The 15,920-nt window shown below is 36.1% G+C and overlaps 1 protein-coding gene across 2 annotated transcripts in view; it reads right to left on the bottom strand.

Annotated features, from left to right (window-relative positions):
* Rtnl1 (Reticulon-like1) overlaps window positions 1–15,199 on the bottom strand; it is a 35,462-nt gene extending 20,263 nt beyond the window's left edge. The window contains exons 1-2 of one of the 2 annotated variants that reach the window (XM_065237241.1): window positions 14,122–15,199; window positions 2,065–2,100 (exon numbers count right to left, since the gene is read on the bottom strand). In XM_065237241.1, coding sequence (XP_065093313.1) covers window positions 2,065–2,100; window positions 14,122–14,947 — 862 coding nt within the window. In that variant the 5' untranslated portion in view covers window positions 14,948–15,199. Of the gene's footprint in view, window positions 1–2,064; window positions 2,101–2,654; window positions 3,119–14,121 lie in introns of those variants that run through there. The other variant, XM_065237242.1, reaches the window with a different exon arrangement.
* Window positions 15,200–15,920: the final 721 nt, after the last annotated feature.

Raw genomic sequence — 15,920 nt, 5'->3', positions numbered from 1 at the left:
GGTCCACTCTCGAAACCTGCGTGAGAAACAATTTGGGTTTTATTACAGTTGTGCAGACCATGATTTTCACTAGAAGAATGTTTCAAAATTATCACCCAACGGAGACGCCCCGGCGAAGTGATTAGCATCCATACCCCTCTTACCAATGTCACGAGTTCATATCTTCTCAACTGACCATAATAATAAAATATATAAAACCTGCCATTTTGCTTGTCTGCATAACCAGTTTCGAGCCAAAAACGAATAAGCGAATCGAGTCAGTCGAATTCGAGACCTGAAAAACTACAGTTAAGTTTCTCCTTCTCCAAATTATCACCGTCTCTGCTCCCGTCTGATAGATTGGTTTAAGAACTGGCGTTCATAAAAATGAATAGTCGCCTTGAAGTCTTCAAGAATGAAAATAAAAATCTATGCACTATCCTTGTATCTATAATTTAAAACCTACCGAACAGCTCACCGTAGTAATGATGGTAATATGTACCTAATAATAGCTACAGAAGTTCATCAGTCTTAAAACCAAAATGCACTGAATGAGCTTGCAAAATGTGCCGGACCATCGCTAGAAGTACATATATCGAATCTCTTCAATTTTATCCAGAAGAGTTCTCCTGAAGTCCCCAGAACGTGTCTATTAGGTCCTCCCAACACTCCTTGAAAGCTCCCTAGTCTACTACTATAAGATCTAGACTTACACAAATTTTCCAAACCATTATTTTGTGTTTTCAAAAACAAATCACTTTGCACATTTAAAAAATACATTCAAACAGATAGGGAGAAAGGGCTACCCAACTAATCTTGGGTAACTAAGGTTAACATGCTTGATGTATGTTTGATCGTTACCCTGTACATCGAATCCCTATTGAATTGTCGAATTTACTTATTCGTAATTGTTGGAATTTAATGTATTAATCTTACCCGGAATTAACTGCACAAATGACGTACTTAATTCAATCAATAACAAAGTAGACATAAAGTATCTTGTGTCAAATCCGCAGTCTACCTGCATAAAAGCGTTCATGTTTCTATAAAGTGAGACAACCTTCGCTCAATTGGTAAAGGTAATTAGACCATGCTAGTGGCTGCTGGGTTCAATTCCCAGTACGGCATTTTAAGAGCTTTAAGTTCCTCCTGCCAGGACGCTGATCACATCCTTTGGTCTTGTACGGAGTATCGTGGAGTCAGATCACATTTTTATGATTCCCTTCGGGCTCGAGGTAGACAACCTAATGTTCCAGTCGGGATATTTTGGCTAGAAGCGATCTGGAGCTAATGAAACTTATATATGTTTACTTTAAAAATATTAACCTTAGATTTTAAGTTTGATTAACCTTGTGTTTAGTTTGTATTTTGTACGTGTGGGTTTTTTTTTTGTCAATGTTTGTTTTCAAGATGAATAGAAATAATTACATGTTTTAGGATTAATTGAATATTTGTATCGTAAACCACATTTCAAACCTTCTTCTTCCCTTTTCCCATCCAAAAAATTGTAAATCTCCACTAACCTCAATAATGTATAACGGAAAAGATAACTCGGCTCTGTAAAGTTTATTCGATTGACCCTGTACAAATAAAGTAACTATAAAAAAAGTAGCCAAAGAAGGAAAAAAAGTTTTTATCAAACCACAATTAATTCATATGTCGATAGGATTGTTTGACCTTCTCCGTATTGTTAAATGTCAATCAGAATAACTAAACGTCAAACGTCACTGCAACGCATGGCTAGCAGCTGACAGACAATTTAAGAAAAAATCAATTTCGCCATTTGAACATATAGGGCGTAAAAAACAACGATGTCACCATCGTCCAGATTGTACATTGCCTCTTTCATGCCCTCTACAAGAAAGACCGGGTCGGCTCGTTGCCATGAACCATACGAAATATGCTCACTTAACATGATGAGCGACATGTGAATTTTATATCGTGGTCGATAGATTGCCTCTTGAGAGCCTTTTCCATCGACCGCAATCTCGTGGTTCATAGTGAAATCTAATTACACTTCCAACTGGGTCTATACCGCAGTATAGATTCGAAAAATTAAATAATGAAAAGCACGTGTAAACTTACCTACTGGGTGCAGCTTTTCCGGCTTGAACCAAGCATCTGTGAAATGGATGAAATAGAAATAAAAAGTGTTATTAAGTGTTATAATGGAACGAACATTCAATTGGGAGATACCAAGCACAAGGTTTCACTCGTTCTCGTGTATTTTCCATCCTCATGCATGCTATGCAACTGAATATAGTGAAGAACTAACACTTGGCACTACTTCAACTACTACAATTGCATTTGCATTTTTATGCTAGATAGTATCATGGAACAATTGCTTCTGAGTTGCTGATTTATAAAACATTTAGTATTAATAATTAATGCATTCTCAATTAGCTGGACAAAGGAGTTGGGTTTCTCTGCGTGCATCGATTCAAGATTTATTGTAACAATCTTAATTGATGAAAATCTTTTTCTTGGAAAAAAAAATCGCGAAGAGAATCCCCACCCATCAGTTAACCCCTGATCGGTTTGACTAGACTGATTTCATAATAATCTCATGCAGTGCCCGTTTGAGTGCTTTCCATTACCAGCAGGAAGCGAATCAACATTTGGGTCACTAATTGAGTTCATCGAAACTGTCCGCCAGCAAAAAATGGACTACTTACAAGGATTCATCACACTGCAGATTATGAGCGGGTTACAAGATTTTACGTTTCCTTCCATTCCGTTCATTGAGCCTCGACGAAACGGGAAAAAAAGTAGCTCTTCCGCCTTCGGTTCCTCGAAAAATGAAAATTATGCACTTTCCACCTTTGTTAAGTTTCGACCGTCACCTTTCGCGTACCGGAATGATTAGTTTTGCTAAAGGGTGTCACTTTGAAGTATAAACAAGTTTCCACGAATCAATTTTTGCGAATTTGTTTCTTCCGTACAGTTAAAACCAGCGAGTACGATTGTTCTGGTCGTATGTGGACACTTTATCGAAGAGTTCTGTGCGAATATCGATTTTTCCCCAAAACGTCGTCACTTGGCTCACTCTCTTCAGCTCTGTCTCTATGTCTATTCCCTCTCACCAGCACGACCACTGAGCTCAACCACGTTCCTCTTTTGTGTTCTATGACCGAAGCATGCGAAATCAACTGGCCAACTACTGAGCACAGTGGACCCTGCCTAGTACCTATAGGATCACTGCGTGGATACTCTTCTGCTCTCGTGGCCTCTCAATGTCCACATCCCATCACAGGATGTCTCTCGCATGTTCCTTTCCAGAATAGTATTTGTGTGTGAGAAGGATACATCATTTTGCGCTGTTCCTAGAAACGCAATATTAGCGCATGAGCAATACCACCCGATGAGTGCGCTATCCTTTTCAGGAAGAAAAACATTACCCATAAACAAGAAGAAACCGTTTTTCCGCAAAACATTGCCCTCAAAACCGATCTGTCATACTTTGTTATGAATCATTCGTGTCTATCGGAACAGATAATCAATATCAATCGTACCAAATATGTTGACAAAAATCCCTTACATGGTCAGTTTATGCCTTTCCTTTGTCTCATTGGTTCTAAATATTGAATCGCAATCAATGCGTTATGTACAAACAGATAATTGCTATCCCAATACTGACTAGACTTTGCATACAATCCATACATATGGGTAGCCAATAATTCAAAGAAAGTCAAACAACATATTACGACACGTGACGGATGGAGGTGACCTATCGGACATGTGTACCTGCTGCAATCAATCGTACACATATTCGGATGCGTTGTAAAGGTAGCATTTTTTTTTTTGTTCGAAGGATAATTGCGGATATGAGTCATGCACCTGCCTGGTACGATGTGGTGTAGTTTCCCCCGAAAAAGGACGAGGGTTGGTTTGCAGTAATTGCGACTTGTTGAATGAATCACTCACAGTAAGTTGGGAAAAGAAATAGGGTAGCAATGCATGATGTACGGGAAAAACTAGATGGAGTTGCAATGGTTTTGCTTTACAATGTATAGTTAGTGTTGTAAATTTAGTAGTTCTTTTTGGGAAACTAGTTTTTTTTTTTAATTAATTGATCACAACATTTCTTTACCGGGAGGCCACTCTACCGGGAAAACCGGGAGAACCCGTAAATAACCAAAAATTTGATGGCAATCTCAAATATGTTTATACATTTTTTAAATCGATCTGTCTTAATGTTTATGTAAATTTTTCTTCTTTTATATTTTCATATCAGAGGTGAAGTACTTAACAACTTTCCTTAGATTGCGATTTAAAATCATTAAAAACATCAAACATTTCCAAAGTCCTCAGGGAGGTAGGTTCTGTGTCTGGGATCTTTCAATATTTTCGATTTCTTAATTAACTAGGGAAAATGCACCAATAGTGGAGGTACGTTAGTACAATGTGTTTCCACAGTGGATTATGGAGACTCCATAAGCCACTATAGAAAAATATTGCATTAACAAACTCAAATATTATCTTAGTACATATTCACAATAATTCTCACGAGAATTCGCTCAAATTTTTCTACATAATTCTTTTGAAAAGTTACACTTTGAAAATTTACACTTGGAATATACCTTAGAATTTCCATGGAGTTCATCTTGAAAATCTAAACAGAATTATCATAGAATTCTCATCAGGAAATTCATCCCAGTAGCCCGAATGTATCTTAAAAAAATCATTTTAAATTCTCCTCAGAATTCATTTGAATTTCTTGAATTTAAATTCTTAATTCTAGTGGCCACCCTGGTTTTTAATATAGGTGTTTTATATTTGTTTTTGAAGATTCACTACGCTTTGACATAATTCGTACAGTAGAACGAAATTGGACGTTTGAGTATCTAGAATAAGGTGGACGACCTTGGATGAAAAATTCACATATCGCAAAGCTCCAAACCTTTTAAGTAAAACATATTCCATTTACAGAAGCTCCTATTCAAGCTTTACAACTTTCGCTTACAGAGCCTTCGTGAATAACAGCAGGGCTGAAAGTTAGGTTAAAAGTTACTATTTTCGATTGAAAGTTTAGGGGCACTTTATTCGTGAATATTGTCACTAAAGTCAGTTATTTGATGAATGCAAAATAAATTTTAGAGGTGCAATTAATTTTTGGTATTGCTAAAACGATATCATTATCAATATTGATTTATTGATATTCATTATTGATATCGTAATGAATACATTAAACTATTCACATGATCGTTATTGTACTGCATTTTGTTATTTAGGTTTTTGTTCGATGTTTCGAGATCGAAGCAAACGTAATTTTTAAAAAGGTTTGATCAAATTCAATAACAATAATCAAGGTTGCAAAGACTCATTTCAGCTAAAACAATGTTTTTCTAAATTATGAAATAATTAGATGCCATGATCAAATTTTGAATTGATAGGATACAAGAAGAGGTTGCAAAGAATGTTTTTGACATATTAAACCTGTTTATTTCACTTCATGAGAGTCACAGTCAGCGATTTTTCACAAACTCACTCACTCACTCACTCACTCACTCACTCACTCAGCGATCAGCAAATGGCTGATTGTGACTCATAGAAAGCAAAATTTACAGGTTTTATGTTTCCAACGCATACTTTGTAACCTCTTCTTGCAAGTTACAAGTAAAACATGCCATCATACCATCTTTTGGTTTTATTATTCCGAAAAACATTATTTTAGCTGAAATGAGTCTTTGCAACCTTGACAATAATAAGAAAGCGTGAAATTAAGGATGGCCATACAATCAGAAAAACCAACAATTAACCGGGAATCGAAATCAGCCGGGAAAAACCAGGAAATAACCGCGAATTTGGTGGCAATCTCTACATATATTTGTATATATTTTGACCGAATTCTATCAATGATATGTACTTTATTATTCTCTACTACACTATGTTTGTTGTTGTATATGCAAACTGATTTTTAATAGGTGAAATACTTAACTTAACGACGTAATTTCCCTTAGTCCGGGATAGAGAATCACTAAAAAGTCTTAGTTTCAGACACTTTGGACTCTTATAATTTATTCGATGTCCTGAGGTAATTTTACCTATCACACTCATAATGGGCTCCGAATCGTGCCATGCGAGTCAGACTCCAATCTTAGCAACTGCTCGAAGTTTTAGAATTTTTAATGCTATTTACCAAATCCTGTATCTTGAATTTCTGTGCCCCAAATTATGAATTACCTACGTAGATTATTTAAAGATTTTCACAAGACTATTCTTCATACGATATCTATGGAATTATCTCAAGAATTTCCTTAGAATCATCCCAAGATACTTTCAGAGTTGCTTTCAGGATTCCCCTGAATAATTGTATGATTCTTTCAAGCATTCCCTTGAATTTTGTTTCCTATAACATCCGTATATCGTGCATATCACTTCAGGAATCCCTACTATGAAATTTTAAGAATGCGCACTACGACTATTTTAGGTTTCAAATAATTCTTTCGAGAATTCATTTAATTAATTCTTCATAATTCTCATTGGTAAAATATCATTTAAGAATTTCCTTGGGATTAATTTCGGAATTGTCTTGGAAATCTAAACAAACCTATTTATGAATTTTTAGGATTTTTTTCAGTGAATTCCTTTGAAATTCAGCGTGACCGAAATGCCCCTTATATTCTATTAAGATTTTCCTTGCAATTTCCTCACATTCCTCTTTTGAATTCTTTTGAAAACAACGTATTTTGATCTCACATCTACAGACTGTATTCCAAAAGGTCAAAAGTTATCCGAAATTATAATCTATGTACCAAGCAACAATTTAGGTTGTATAATGCTTTTGATGACCAGCATTTGGGCTTGAATTATGCTTTAAAACCTAGATATTTAAAAGTTTTGATGTTATTTGGAGTATTTTACCATATGTAGCTGTTTTTATTAAAAGCTATGTTAGACATCCGTGAATATAAATTATTAAATCGAGTGGCCACCCTATTATTCAATGTATATATTCAATGGGCATAAAATGCATATGTTTTATCTGAATACATACGACTGAAATAGTTTGGACGCTCGGATAAACTTTCAAATAAAATCTCTACAAGTTATTACCATTAACTTTATTAAATAGAGTGAGTTTCAAACGATAAAGCTATCTGGAGGCCTAAAAATACATTATTGATAACATAGCTAAAGGCATAAAAAACATTAGTTTGCCTCAACAGCTCCGCAAAGAAGCTTGTTATGATCCCATAACTTTGCTCAGTAATATTTAGTTTTAATATGATAGGCAATTCTAATCTCATTTGTCTCACCCTGCATTTTTTCTTATCTACCTCATATTTTCGTAAGCAAATTGTCAACAACCTGTCAAAATATTAAATATAGTTAAGATTATTTAGATTTATATTACGAATGGGTAACTAGATCGAATTTCGGGAAGTGAAAGGTAGAACGTTGGCAAATTTTGGTCCTTAAAACTTTTTTTCTTAACTAAGGTTTTACGAAACCTTAATAAACGCTGCATGGTTCTGTTGAAGCTGCGTAAAATCCAGATTAATTTTTACAAAATGTTATTACGGGCAGTAGTGCAACTTAAAATGTTATTATGGTGTCATTTACCATGCAGCGTTAAAATTATCGAATTAGATCTTTTAAAACCTTTTGAGAAAAATATGAAAAATAATATACTTTCCAAAAAGATAAAAACAACATCAGTTAAGTCATCCGTTTAAAATTACCCAATGTAATTAAAAAATGAGCAATTCCACGCCACAATATACCCAGTCCCAACAAAAAATAAATAAACTGCGTCTTTCTCGGCTTGCTGTTTTTCCACATGGGACTTTTTTTTCTTGATTTGTTTTCCGTACTGAGTAGCTATGCGACCGACCCAGGGAGGCAGCTCCCACACCTCCCAAGTAACAATCTAAATGCTTGGAAGATTTATTTTTATGTTATCATTCTTTGATCATAGCATCCCTTGCAGCCTATGGTTGTATTACGGTTTTGTGTGGTTGTCATAAAATCAGGCCGTCAAGTCGTATATAAAACTCAGACTTCATAGCTTCAACGGCCATAGTTTAATGGCACTAGCGCTCCAGTTTTTGGCCTTAGGGTCTAACTCAAATTTGAAATAAATTTTCATGGTTTTATTTGCGTATTGATATGGCAAAATCTATGTTCTAACCTTGCTTCGAAATAAATTAAGTGAAGAGTGAAAATAATATTTAAGATAGGGCCAAAAACTGGCACATTTACCCTACCAACAAATACATTTATAAAACATATTTTATCCAACAGCTCTTACAAAACACAGTTTTGTACCAGTTCTGTCTGAATATTTTTAAGGACTTTTTTTTATCCAGTTCGTTTATTTGGAAGGCTCAACCCCGTTAGCTTTACGGAGCCGATAACTCATTGTTCCCTGTTTGTAACAAAATTCACTTAATTCTATGTCTAGTAGGAGTTGGGCTGAATACTGGCGGCTTACTCGAGGTTAGAAGGGTACATTGTTGAAGGATAGGATCAGAGGAGAAGCTTAGTGGTGGGTTTTCGTTGTCTCATCAGAGAGTTTTCGCCAGTATGAACTGTAGTTCAGTTCTAGATTCGTCTGGAGTTCGATTTTTTAAAGGACTTTGATCCTAAACAAATGCTTAGTAAAAATCACGATTTTCAATCCCCCCACAATTATGGAACATCTAATAACAATTATGTAACGGTCCGTCCAGCGTATCGTATCCAGTGCAAGTATTCCATAATTATGAGAAATCATTTTAATGCCACACATAAATCACTGTGTAAGAAATGTGTTCGATGGTTACCACTGCATATTGACGGGAATCATTGCGCAAAACAGTCAGGTTCAATGAGTCATTTTCATGTGAATATGAACTGCCATCTGGTTCATCATTCACTGCCTCGTGAGAGTCTGAATGATTGAGAGGTAAACGAGTCACTGACAGCCGAGCACTCAGTCATCACGTTTATTCCATAGAAGTAACTCTAAGACCAGCAGGTCCCGAAGAAACGTGCTCAACTTTTTGGCTCAGCTTTGGTACTATCTTCGGTCGCAACCTAATCGATGCACCCCTCGAAACATAGCAAAATCCATGAACCCCTCATTTTATCTGTCAAACTTTCAAAGCGAATCAAAACAAACATAGTGATGTACTAGAATTTTGACTAGAATGGGGTACGCTTATAGATATATTTGGGACCAATAGGCTAGTCAAGTAGTGAGCCAATTTAAAATAGTTTGTTTCCACCGGTCGTTTATTCTTCCGTGATGGTACCCAATCCTTATTTTTAATGACTGAGCGTAAATTTTTTTTATGAAAAAATGCCTCAATTACATGGTATGTAAGCGAATGCAAGCGGTGTGAGTCACCTGTTGGTGATTGACTGAATGTTTTTGTAGCTCTTTCATTGCCTCGTCCTTAACCGTATGGTACAAACTAGAAACACTCAGAGGGAGAGATAAGCGGAAGGAATGTTTTGAGCCAAATGAACTGTCAAAATCTGAGCCAATCGAACATTCCCATTAGAATTTTTCAGAGGATTTCTTATTCTTACTAGATTAATTAAGAGAGTATTGCAATCGAACCGAAATTCAATCACCTTTATGTTTCGTGTGCTTCTCAAAATTAACTAGTTAAAAAAAAAAAACAATATTCTAACTCTATTAATTTATTGACCTTAGTAGGTTAACTAATAGCACCAAGAAATGTGCAAAATATTGCCATGCACTCAATTATTATTTTGCACGTAAATCGAATCAAAAGTAAAAAGTCAAGTGAAATGCTAGCTTCTAGCAAGGGTAACAAGATTATTTAGGTACAAATCCCTGCTGCCGAATTGTATTTTGTTTTCTCCGCCCATCTCTCCCTCTGAGTATTTCTAGTACCTACCAACGGTCTGCACAGAGCAATGGACTAAAATATATTCAATACTCAAAAGCACTGAAAAATATTTAAATAAAATATTGTCAATACTCAAAAGCACTGACAATCATATTGATGCAAATATTGACGACGACCCTAGTAGCACACTTGTCACAAATCAATTGTAGAAACTTATATACGACTTATTTCAGTCATAAACAAGTTGCTGTAACTTATTGTAATGAAAGTGTGCTACTCGGGGAAAATATTGACGCAAAATCAGAAAAGTTTGATTTCATGTTTCAATATTTCCCCTCATTTTCTCCTTCTGTTTGACTACAGCAGCAGATAGTGCCTGTTTCTTGGTAAATTTTGTCAAGATGGTTGTGATTTGATTCGGAATATTCCATCGGATACATCAATGTTAGTGAGGAGCGACCCTGTATTGATGAACCCCCGAAAATATTGTAGAAAGTATTGACATGAAAATATTGATGGAAACATTTCTATCGTGTGGAGTGCACTGCACACTCAGCCTAAGCAGTCAATAATGTTACGCTCTGCCGGGTTTGAGGGCCTGGGGCCAAACATATGTAAGGAACCTTTAGTGCATATTCAACTTTTACAGCCATTAATTTGCTCCAAACCAGGCTTCCTAATATGACATTTCTGATGCTCAGCTCTGGTCCCCAGTCATAGTTTCAAGTATTTTAAATAAGCTTATAGAGTTTCTAGGGCAAGTCCCAATTCAGAAGAACTGATATTTAGGTAAAACTGGAACCCATTGCCAGTTGATTCGCCGTTCGTGGAGAGTTAATAAGCTGATAGATTAATGAAAGAACTGATCGAATTTGATTTTCATTTGGAAAATGTTTTGATTCAAATGATTTCAAAGAGACAAGAGAAAAAAGTGCGTTTTGCTCTTGTCGGTTTCTACATCGCATTTTTTTGTGGAAATTACCCACAATTCTTTATGAGAATAATATTAAAACATAAAATTCGGCAGTAACGAATTCTTCACTATTTGAAAAAGGGACGTTTTTCGACATTTCTATGCTACTACTGATCTTTTATTAATTTTTTCATTATTTTTTTCTGCATAAGAAAATTAAGAGCAAAGTAGCCTATGGAAATAAACGCTCAAATAGATCCATTTTTTATATGAGAAAAAATCCCCTATCGAACATTTCAGTAGTTGTCTCAAAATGACGAGGAAAGACCTCTCAAAAAAATTGTGTTTTATCGTACATTAAACTTTACAAAAAAAATCTACGTCCATAAGTAATCCGTTCACTCTCACTTAACAATGATGACATGATGAAATGTCAGTCTGAAATATTTAGCTAAAAAAAACTTCTACTCAGCGTTTCATAAGGAGTTTCTGCAATGGTTGATTCTCTTCTTGATTTTCTTATTTGTTAATAACTCGGCTGGTTTAAAATATTTCGGAGATTTTGTTGTTCTTTTTGCTAGCCAACCTTAAGATTACTGTAAGGCTTTGGAAAATTTACGGATATGTTTCACCTGTATAGAGAATCGATCATCGTATGCATAATCTTTGCTGCGCTGGATCTCGGATGCAACGTATATTCGTTATGAGTCAGATTGCACACTGGATGGTTTTTCTAACTATAAATTAGAAATTTGTACAATTTATTGAGAAAATATAATGCTTATCACTTGCTATCAACTTGATATTATGTAAATGAAACATGGTTCTCAGTGTTGATGTTAAAATTTCTAAAATGTATGAGGGCCCGGGGCCGTAGCGTAGCCCCTCTTGAACTCGCAAATCCGGACCTGCTCAATGACTATTCCAAATAGCCGAACAGCAAAGAAAAATTGAGTTTCAGACTTGACCTTCTTGAATTTGCATGAAACTTGTTAATTGTTTGTTATGGACAATCATTTACATTTCTGCTGAAATTTGGTCATTTTTAATACACATGAATCAATGCATGAAATCGTCACTTCTAATCGAATTGACGTCTGAGACCAAGCTTTAATGTAAAGTAAAGTCTTTCTAAGAAAAATATATACGGGTAAATAAATTTTAATTAATGATAGGGGAAAATGTCTCTAATGTTGGCCTATGGATCTAAGATTGGGCCCATCGTTAAAAATCTGCTATTTATCAATTTGATATAGATAAACGCGTCATTGGGACGGTACTAATGGATGTTTCGCTATTGAAAAATTAGTCGATTGCTGAATTTATGTATGGGTCCAAATTAGGGGCATTTAGGCCGACATTACATCCATTTCCCCTATCCAATTAATTTTATTTCCTTGATTTATTTTCCGTCGATCTTGTTTTTCGTATTGAGTACCAATGGTACCGATGCCAGGGAGGCAATTCCCACACCTGGACCCTACTATCGACCCATCAACTCATGGACCAAGGTAGTGTAGCAATTTTCTATCTCTCAACTGGACGAAGTTATAAGGTACAAACGGTAGTATACACTTAAAACCCGCTTTTATCATAACTTTTTTGTTTGAATTTTCCAATTTTTCAATATTCTACAAAGTTGTACGTGCTCTGAAAGGGTATTCACCACTCAAATAAAGTATAAAAAATTGAAGAAACATTCTAGAAGACATCGAAATGCTACACTCAATTCGTCGCAAATGGCCATGTCCACCTTTTTTTTCATAAGGCTGATGCAAATTTTATTTTTAATAACCTTAAAAAAATTCAAAATATTGAAAAGAGAAAAAAATACTTTCTTCAAAATTGTCTTTCGTTCTGTATCTTAACCTATTAAGTAATCTATTTACAGATCAGATTTTATTTTTTGAGATACACCGGGCAAGTTGAAACGGTAGATGTATCTCTTAGCGGAAGTGAATAATCACTGAGATTAATTCTAATATAGTAGTTTGCGGTAGTACACAATGCCTCTCAAAAATAATTACAGTAAATATTCACTTCCGCTAAGAGATGCACCGATGCACGTATCGTTTCAACTTCCTCGCGCATTTCAACTTGCCCGGTGTACCATATCATATTTTAACAGAAATGGGAACGTAAGTATTTTTTTCAATATCACTAGAATGATCCTTGGAATATCCCTAACATCTTGTTTTCAAATAGTTTGAAAATAATCCTTGGGCTACTCCTGGAAAATTTGCGCATTGCCCGGAGGTCAAAAATGACTTGGGTGTTAACGGGTTAATAGTACACTTTTTTTTTATTAATTTATTAATTTATCGTTGACGTCCCTTAAGTCCCAATTGTTATTAATGTTTGCCTTACCACCCCCCCCCCCCCTCTCCACGATGTATGTTGGACATAAATTCAAAATACTATTTTTATCAACCAAAATAAACTGAAAACAAAATCAAAACTAAATAAATAAAAAAAAATGTGTCTTTTGACCGCATGAACCAGCCAATGTAGTTTCATTGACTAAAATAATTAGGTAAAAATACTAATAATCCATTCTAAAATTACGGATAATCGAGTATATTGATAATCACCCTTGACCTGTAATACAAAAAAAAAACCGAAGCATACAAATTCTTCGATGCATGGAATAATAAAATTGAAATTATTTGACAAATCTCAGTTTGATTATCGAAAACAAAATAAAAGAAAAAAGAAACCTAACATGTCATAATTACCAAGGATGTGTCAAATATATACAGTAAATATTGCATTGGATTGATTGCAGCGAAGAATATGAGAACAATGCCACTTCTTGCTCAAATCCCTAACCGAAATCTAAATCCAAATTAGATTGAAATTCGTGACCTTCAGCGAACTAGGGAAAATGTTTTTCACCAATCAATAAAATTAAATATGCGCATCGACTATGATAGAATAAATACAACTACTTAACGTTATTGCCACATAGTGATATTTTGACAATCACAGGGTACTATTTGATGATGGTTTTTGTAATTCAATAAATTGTATTACATATTACTATTCCAATTCTACTCTAACTACCACACTATCAAAATTGGAATTGCTGCGTAAAAATACGTTCCAATTGAACTTGAACTTGCGAGTAGCTAACTCTCCAAAAATAGCTGATTAAATTAATCATTCATCCTTGCGACGATTATCGCTCGCTCCAGAGCTTTCATCAGCAGATCTCTTTTATCGCAATTCAAATTTTCCACCCTAGATGTGACACACAACCAACGATAAGTTGCATTCACTCATTCCTTTGCTAGACACCTACGACACCGAACGAAATTAAAATGACGTAATTTTCAATTTCCGTTTTCTCTGTCTACAGTCCATCCGCGCTCATTCTGCTTGCATTATGTTGGTGATAAGCGATAAGATGTTGTCCATACTTACCCAAACCGATTTTTTTGAATATCTTCTCCGCTTGAATGCACTGGTCATTGGACGATGAAATAGATGGTGGTGGTTTCGAATTCTCTTGCGGTGGTTCAACGGGAGTTTTTGGTTTGAGATCCTCTACCGGTTCGGGGACAACAGGCGCTGGAGATGGTACTTCAACAGGAGCGGGAATGGGAACTACAGGAGCGGTAACAACAGCAGCTGATGATGATGAATCATCGAACATAGGTTCATCGAATTGGTCATTTTTGGTGTGACTAACAAAGTCGTCAAATATATCATCTTTGGTGAAGGCTGCAGAAACAGCTGCTGGTTCTTCGACCTTCTGGCTTTGTACTGGGATGGTACGAACCTCTGCATACGGGTTCATGTAATCACTTTCAATTTCATCTTTCACATGTACTAGCTCATCTGGACCAGCACCGAATGGAGCGGAATCGGTAAACAGAGGCTTCTCTGGTTCGTTGTGGGATTTCTTCTTTGGATCGAACATATCTGGCTCAAGAACATCGATGAGATTGTTTATTGGAGATGCTGCTGGCTGGGAATTGATCTTTTCCTCTACTCCCATAAAGAAGTCATCAAAGTTTTCTTTTTCTTTCTCCAGCACTTTGTTGTCCGGCGCAGTATGGGTAGACGGCATCGTGAAGGAATCACCCAGTAGATCTACCTCTGGTGGAAATTTTTGTGAAATGTCTGATTTTTCTTCACCACTGGGAAAACGGGAGTGGTCCGTTATGAGGTCACCAAATTTTTCCTTTGGCAACTCGCCCAAATCCTTCGGAACACCACTGTCAGAGCTTCCCAGAAAACTATCCATTTTCGCTCTTTTTTCCTTGCACTTTACACTTTAACACTGTATGAAAGATGATCCTAACAGATATCCTGCACTCGAAGGACGAATCGACCGATGGACTGGAATTGTAACAGTTGAGGTGCAGCACCTTGGCCAAGACAACAGGATGTTTCTCTATCACAGAACGCACAGAGATTCTCTCACCGTCTGGATGGAAATTATTTTCATCTGTTTCCAGAGCACAACCACAGTTGACAGTGTATGCGGTCCACGGTTTTCAGGCTACTGTGTGATACTCGGATGTTTATTTGTGTGGCCCACGAATGGTGTTGTACATGCGCGTGTCGGACCCATAACGCATACTGACTCCCGTGGCAATCACCCGAAAGGACATTAAATGTCACCGTTGATGTATGAGTGAATGCACCCGAACAGTTGATGGAATTGAAAAAAAAGGATCAATGTCAGGCGATAGATGTCAGAGCTTATCTAGATTCTGTGAATCCTTCGATGCGCAATTTTTGGGATTCAGGGATGTAGTTCTACCACCAGACGATAGGGGTTGTCGCTATAGTTAGCTTTGTTTGCATGCTAGCATTCAAATTAGCAGCTTTTGCTACCCATGGTGATTCATTAGCGTTTCCAGTTGTGCAATGTGCCGGTAAGTGCATCGATCAGGAACGTGTACGATACGTAACAAATGACAAATCGATCTGGGCATAATATGGTCAATATACGCGTATGACACATATACAGATTTACACAGACGCATGCAACTATTATTTACCCTCATATGTAACGGACAAAGGCGCTAAATAGCGAATGCGAAGCTTTAAAAGGGACAACAGAGAGGAGTAATTAGTAAGCGATTTTGTATCTAGCTCAGTCTCTGCGTTTATTGTTGTTAGTCAGCTGAACATAAATAAATACTTTTAATTTTGATTACGATATTTATCTTTGGTCGGAACTATCGTCAAACTTCAGCTAGTCCATTTGA

The sequence above is a fragment of the Ochlerotatus camptorhynchus genome, unplaced genomic scaffold, assembly GCF_037179485.1.
Source record: "Ochlerotatus camptorhynchus isolate MF236.1 unplaced genomic scaffold, CSIRO-AGI_Acam_v1.1 ptg000598l, whole genome shotgun sequence".
Classification (NCBI taxonomy): domain Eukaryota; kingdom Metazoa; phylum Arthropoda; class Insecta; order Diptera; family Culicidae; genus Ochlerotatus; species Ochlerotatus camptorhynchus.
Note: the sequence above shows the minus strand (reverse complement) of the source record. Positions and strands in the feature narration are given on the sequence as shown.